Here is a 7782-nt window from a genome sequence, read left to right on the forward strand (position 1 = left end):
TAGAGGGATGGCAGCTAGCCATCACCACCCACCGCCAACTCTTGGGCTACTCTTTTACCAACGAATATTATAACGCCCCCTCGGCTGAAAGGGCAGCATGTTTAATGGGACGGGGATTCGAACTCACGACCTACGAGTAGAGCGCTCTAACCACCTGGCCATGCCAGGCCCTTAAAACGAAATAAGATGCCCATTTATTTAACTGATGTCCAAATTTCAAGTAATAAAATTCTTTTATTTTAAAATATGTAACTGATTTCGGCTTTGTTTCAATGCTAATTTTTTCATCACATACAGGGCAGTACTGAAATAGTTTAGGTAAGAATCTCCAAATTTGGAATTTTATAGAAACATTATATGCCCAGTTATCGTCACAAGGACTTAGGAGTGTTACTGTTCTTATCTAAGAGGTAGAAAATTAAAGTGCTATTGTAAACATGTAAACTGTTAGTAAAGTGTAAACTTGTGTAACTGTTAGTAAAGTGTGAACTTGTGTAACTATTAGTAAAGTGTAAACTTGTGTAACTGTTAGTAAAGTGTAAACTTGTGTAACTGTTAGTAAAGTGTAAACTTGTGCAACTGTTAGTAAAGTGTAAACTTGTGTAACTGTTAGTAAAGTGTAAACTTGTGTAACTATTAGTAAAGTGTGAACTTGTGTAACTGTTAGTAAAGTGTGAACTTGTGTAACTGTTAGTAAAATGTGAACTTGTGTAACTGTTAGTAAAGTGTGAACTTGTGTAACTGTTAGTAAAGTGTGAACTTGTGTAAGTGTTAGGACAAAGTAAAGTGTAAACATGTGTAACTGTTAGTAAAGTGTGATCTTGTGTAAGTGTTAGGACAAAGTAAAGTGTAAACATGTGTAACTGTTAGTAAAGTGTGAACTTGTGTAACTGTTAGTAAAGTGTGAACTTGTGTAACTGTTGGTAAAGTGTGAACTTGTGTAAGTGTTAGGACAAAGCTGGTTTTGCTGACTAACATTTTATATGGTCATGTGACTCATATGAAAAATAAGTAGTAAGGAAAGAGATAAAAATCACAAAATAATAACAGTCATAATATGATCTAAGATATTACCTACAATCTTTCTGTGAGGGTTGCATACCTTAAACAAAAATTAGAAATTGTTCTGAAAGAGCGAAAATTGAAACCGGTTTGTGTTGACACCAACAAACCTACTCGTTGGTTAGATTTCAGCTTGTTAAACGATTTTTAATAATTATGTGAAAGGTTAAAATAGAAAAGTAGAATAGTAATGGTCATATCAAATATTGTTGGTGTGATGAACGTGCTTATTATTATTATTATTATAGAATAGTAATCATCATATCAAATATTGTTGGTGTGATGAACGTGCTTATTATTATTATTATTATAGAATAGTAATGGTCATATCAAATATTGTTGGTGTGATGAACGTGCTTATTATTATTATAGAATAGTAATCATCATATCAAATATTGTTGGTGTGAACGTGCTTATTATTATTATTATAGAATAGTAATCATCATATCAAATATTGTTGGTGTGAACGTGCCTATTATTATTATTATAGAATAGTAATCATCATATCAAATATTGTTGGTGTGAACGTTCTTCTTCTTATTATTATTACAGAATAGTAATCACTCATGGTGACGTAACAATCAACATGTTGTAAGGCCATGATAAAAGCTGGGCAGGATATTTGTTTAGATATACACATTACAATGGAATATCTCATTCTAGAACAGTAAACAAGTACTTGTTTTCAAATTACGTTCAAAATCATTGAACAATCCAGTCAAACACAAGACGTTAGGTAAAATATATCAAGAACTATACAGACAGACAGGCTTTGTTTCATTGCTATTCTAACTAGGCTTGCCTCCTTCAGCCAAACACAACAGTTTATGTAAAATATATCAAGGACTATACAGACAGAAATGTTTTGTTTTACTGTTATTTTAACTGATCCTACCTCCTTCAGTCAAACACAACAGTTTATGTAAATTGTATGAACGATTATAAAGACAGACAGGTTTTGTTTCACTGTTATTTTAACTGATCCTACCTCCTTCAGTCAAACACAACAGTTTATGTAAATTGCATGAAGATTATACAGACAGAAGGTTTTGTTTCACTGTTATTTTAACTGATCCTACCTCCTTCAGTCAAACACAACAGTTTATGTAAATTGCATGAACGATTATAAAGACAGACAGGTTTTGTTTCACTGTTATTTTAACTGGGCCTGCCTTCCGACAAATCAAGAGACAATTGAACAAAACTCACCTCTACAGCAGCTTCCCTGTTCCCTGTTAATGGTTTGTCTACAAAAGTCACAGGAACGATCTCTTTTAAAGACTTTGGTCTTGAACGTGTGACTCAAAGGAATACCGTTTGTTGACTGTAATAAAAAACAAAAGTGGTTAGTATTTATATCGAATACACTCATAACAAAAAGTAAAAAACAACAAAAACAAAATAAGCAAATCTATGTCTATATATCCTTTATAACTAGATATCATATCATTTATATCAAAATATTAGAATGGATATGATATAGATATTTTATACTCTTTTTTTGTCACCCCTAGTTTGGCTACTTATGTACAGTATGCACTGTCTGCCCCTGGGCCGAAGGATTTAGAGGCGTGGTATTCCCCGATCAAACCCAGAAAAGAAAATGTCCCGAAAGGTAGATGAAACTTTTTAACATCTTTTTTTTTCTTTTTCTTCCAGAAATAAAAAAACAGTATTACCATTATATATGTTTCTTGTCCTCCACGCGCGCCCAGTAACTACGTGTCTAGTGTTTTGTTCTCTAATATCAGGATCACTATCAAAGCCATGCGCAAGCCGAGCTCACTATCGCAAATTCAACCGGTGTATGCTACAAAGTTCACCACAAAGACAAATATAACTAGTATTTAATATGCTACCTCATATGTGATAACAATAGTAAAAGGTTTACTCTACGGAAAACTTCGTCTACAGATTTAAAAAAGAACACTGAAGCCACAATAAAACTGACAGCTTTTTCTCGACTTTCATATGTCTGCATGTTTTTTTTAAAGCCATATTAGATTATCTGTTGTGTCCATCGTGGGGAATCGAACCCTGGATTTTAGCGTTCTAAGTCTGTAGATTTACCGCTGTCCCACAGTAGGACTATCCGCATACTGTGTGGCAAAGTTTCGATTTCAGTTTCAAAATGGTGACATACTCTACCATCGACAAATAGAGTTTGTAGCTTTAAATACAAAATAAAAATACTCTATCATGTTCCAAGAGATCGATAGATTTATTAAATAATTTTTTTATATTGGACGAAAAAAGAAAAGGAAGCGACATGATAAAACGACTTCCTAAAAGGTTCCAGTTCTGTATTAGTACGGACACAGTGTCTCAGATAAACGTCTGAGAAAGATTCATATGCACTGAAGAGCAAATCCTTAAATCTAACTAAGAACTGATGAGAAGTTATTTAAAGAGAAGTTGGCTAATAACATAAAATTTATACATATTAGATAAGCAGTTTTTCCCATGAAAACAATGAGCATTTCACTTTTATTGTACCAGTAATTTTTGAAGGTAAATATTTTGCTATCTTATTCTTTTTTCAGTTTTTAAGCAGTAGAAATGAGTACGTTGTATTACCATTTTTATAAAAGAACACTAAAAAATAGTGAATTTGTTTTATCACAAAAAACAACAACAAGTTTTGCAATAAATTTTCTACGTTTTTTATTGCACAGTGGAATATTGTAGGAACGGTTGGAGATGTTGTTCAGTAACTATTAGCAAACAAACTTTGAGTCCACTCCGCAAGTTTAAACCTTAATCTCGGAAAGTATACATGTGTTCGTTGTAATATAGTAAAAGTTTAAAGCAAATTGTCCGAACAAAGAAATAAATATTTGAAGTAAATTCAGTAGAACACATGTAAAGATTCATTACCGTTTTTACTTACACTCCAGAAATTGAAAATTGCAAGGATTTTACCTCAATCATGTTTGAAACACACACATTTGTTCCTGTGAATCATTACCATCATCTACTTGTTTTGTTGCTTCAAAATAAAAACGTTGCAACTGGTATTGCCGTAGAAGAGCATTACCATTCGTAAATTTTGAAATAAATTTTTAAAAAATGATATAATCTAGTGTCAAAGTTCGATTTTTTTAGCCTAACCCAAAACTTGAGTATATAAGATGTTTCTCGGTGGATCCTGTATGAAAAAAAGCACAAGGAATCCGATAAGTATCACGTCGGAATTCTAGAAAGTTTGAGATTTTACGCCACCAATATGGTGAGCTATTCGAAATATGTTTCATGGTATTCTTCTACAAACAATGACGACGAAAACTGTCATGCGTGATATCAAAATAATAAGATGGTATTTGTGTGAATATTCTTCCCAAATATCATGTTTCTGTTAAGGCGTTAGAAATGTTTATATTCTCTACAAGTTTGGGTTTTATTTTGTGCGTGTGTGTGTATACCTGCATGCGTGTTTGTTACTTAGAGAAGTTAATTTTGTTCACAAGATTGTTGGTGGTAGATCAGGAAAGGAAATAAGTCGGGAATTTCTTCAAAGAAGTAAAAACATTTGGTTTCTGTAATCCTTCCAACTTATGCAAAGTTTATATCCACTGGCGTCGCCAAAAGTAGAGTTTAAAATAGTGAATGTGGTTTAAGTATAACATCGCCAAATGAGCCTCTTCTTACTTTTGTAAAATTATCAAATCAACCAAGGCTTACAATATTCATACCGAACTAGAGCGGTCACTCCAGGAGAATAATTTACTGACAGTGAAATGGTAAAAGCTTTGTGTTTCTGTTTATACATCGAAAGTAGGAAAAACAAACAGCTTTCCGTTCCTTAGATCAATCTGGCGATGCATCTCCAATTAAGCGACCTCGTAACAGAGACATAAGAACTGTATTTTATGTGGCAAGGAATGTGAGTAACATGAAAATTGAGTTACATGTACAAGATGCTGTACGGATCGACAAGTTGAGTTACATGTACAAGATGCTGTACGGATCGACAATTTGAGTTACATGTACAAGATGCTGTACGGATCGACAAGTTGAGTTACATGACAAGATGCTGTACGGATCGACAAGTTGAGTTACATGTACAAGATGCTGTACGGATCGACAAGTTGAGTTACATGTACAAGATGCTGTACGGATCGACAAGTTGAGTTACATGTACAAGATGCTGTACGGATCGACAATTTGAGTTACATGTACAAGATGCTGTACGGATCGACAAGTTGAGTTACATGACAAGATGCTGTACGGATCGACAAGTTGAGTTACATGCAAGATGCTGTACGGATCGACAATTTGAGTTACATGTACAAGATGCTGTACGGATCGACAAGTTGAGTTACATGAAAACTAGAAACTGGAATCAAGAAACAAACAAAGGCTTTATAAACAATAATGGATGCCAACGGTGCAGTAAGTAAAAGTAGCCCAACACCTTTTGCGTCTATTGTTGGCAATACTACGTGAACCATTTCGCACGGCATCATTACCGAGCATCATGGTTTGTAATATTTTAACCAACCAGATACAACACAGATACACTGCCTTACAAATAGCCATAGGTATTATTGTAAAAATAAAACAAGGTCATTTAACGCCTTTAAGATTTTGGAGTAATCTGTCCTTACAAAGAAATTCTAAGAGCTAAAGACTTTGCAGCATCTCCTGCAGGGTGGGAAATATCAAGCCACAGTTGATGATCCTTCGATAGGACTTGTACAATCTGTTCCACATAATATTGATGCAAACAAAGCGCAACAGAATATATTTTTATCTGCGCATGCAGTTGTTCTGTGTTGCAATCAACCAGAAATATTCCTTCTGCTGGACTCGATGTACCAACGTTTCGGTGATCTAAGACTAAAACATCACGATTGTTTTTACCAACAGATTTGGTACTGAAGTAACTCCATAAGAGATGATCTGCTGCTATAAGTCCTGGGAGATGTGGATGTGTTACTGTTCGTCTTTATTGTACTGTCATAATTCATGTAACGAAAATGAAGACTGCCTTAATCTTTGCACAAAAATGGTCGGAAACACAGGAGACGATGACTTAATAGAAGAAATAAACAAATATGAGAAGAAACTCTATCAAGGTAGGGAGGTGGGGGTGAACAGGGTGGGTCTCATAGCATGATATCAGCCACTTGCACGTGGTGAGACTAGGATACTGATTGCTGAGTTATACAAGTCAATAATTTGCTAAGAGTTGCTCTGAAATAGTCTAACAAATTTTAAAACATTAGAATACATCTTAATATGTACATTTTTTGCAGAACTACAACATCAACATGCTTATATTTACATTCTTTATTCGAAGAGGTTTCATCTGACGCCGTGCGTGGCCGTTTTCGTGGCACGATGCTTATTAATCAACATAAAACAAATTTCGAGTGGTCCGTCATGTCGATGACGTCATAACTAAAAAAAACCCCCTGCAAGGAAATGTTTCACAATATCGATCAATGTGACTTAGTCTGGTGCTGCACCCTACAAACTCAAAATATGAGTATATAAGATTTTTCTCGGATGATTATTTACGAAAAAAGTATAATGAATACAATTACGATGGGTTATTCTTCAATCTCTTTAAACATTTATTGTTTGTGACGTTATACAGGAGAATGTTCCGGCCTCATAAGCCACGACACCATGTTTTAATCCACATAGCTATTAGATAATGTTGATTTGACTACAGTAAAGGAATACGGTGAAAGTAGTCAACTGATGTTGAAGCAAAATTTCATGTTCTTGGTTTACACGTGGGGGAAAATAATGAAAAATCTATTTCAATAGTACCTTAAATATTCTTTTGGTTGATATATCTTTTACTCCACCTTAGCCGTACATCACCGTACAGATAGGTTCAACATTATGTATGTACATGATATGAACACACTGACAGTAAACCCATAAAGATTCTGTTACTTGAATATCTTTTACTGGACCTAGCCGTACATCACAGTAGAGGTAGGTTCAACAACATTACGTATGTACATGATAGGGACACATTATCAAATAATGCATAAGGATTCTGTTAGTTTGTATATGTCTTACTGGACTTGTTGTTTACTATGGTACTTATACGTCAACATTCAACTTACAAGTGAAATGTGGTGAGAAGAGAGAGTTTTTCTGTTTAAGAAAGACATAATATAGAGTGTTTAAACCAGTGTGTTATTAAAGTGTTGGAGTATGAAAGTGAAGAAGTAGTAAAGTGATGGAGTATGAAAGTGATGGAGTATGAAAGTGATGAAGTAGGAAAGTGATGAAGTAGAAAGTGATGGAGTATGAAAGTGATGAAGTAGGAAGGAGATGAAGTAGGAAAGAGATGAAGTAGGAAAGTGATGAAATAAGAAAGTGATGAAGTAGGAAAGAGATGGAGTATGAACGTGATGAAATAGGAAAGTGATGAGGTATGAAAGTGATGAAGTAGGAAAGTGATGAAGTAGGAAAGAGATGAAGTAGGAAAGTGATGAAATAGGAAAGTGATGAAGTAGGAAAGTGATGGAGTATGAACGTGATGAAATAGGAAAGTGATGAAGTAGGAAAGTGATGAAATAGGAAAGTGATGGAGTAGGAAAGTAATGGAGTAGGAAAGTGATGAAATAGGAAAGTGATGAAGTAGAAAAGTGATGGAGTAGGAAAGTAATGGAGTAGGAAAGTGATGAAATAGGAAAGTGATGAAGTAGAAAAGTGATGGAATATGAAAGTGATGGAGTAGGAAAGTGATGAAAT

At 34.4% G+C, this 7782-nt stretch overlaps 1 protein-coding gene across 3 annotated transcripts in view; it reads right to left on the reverse strand.

Annotated features, from left to right (window-relative positions):
• Positions 1 to 7782, reverse strand: part of LOC111087126 (diacylglycerol kinase gamma-like) — a 65292-nt gene that overhangs the window by 16905 nt on the left and 40605 nt on the right. For 2 of the 3 annotated variants that reach the window (XM_022392655.1, XM_022392656.1), the window contains exon 2: positions 2272 to 2386. In XM_022392655.1, coding sequence (XP_022248363.1) covers positions 2272 to 2386 — 115 coding nt within the window. Of the gene's footprint in view, positions 1 to 2271; positions 2387 to 2741; positions 2871 to 7782 lie in introns of those variants that run through there. The other variant, XR_002611846.1, reaches the window with a different exon arrangement.

The sequence above is a fragment of the Limulus polyphemus genome, unplaced genomic scaffold (genome assembly GCF_000517525.1).
Source record: "Limulus polyphemus unplaced genomic scaffold, Limulus_polyphemus-2.1.2 Scaffold1763, whole genome shotgun sequence".
NCBI lineage: Eukaryota > Metazoa > Arthropoda > Merostomata > Xiphosura > Limulidae > Limulus > Limulus polyphemus.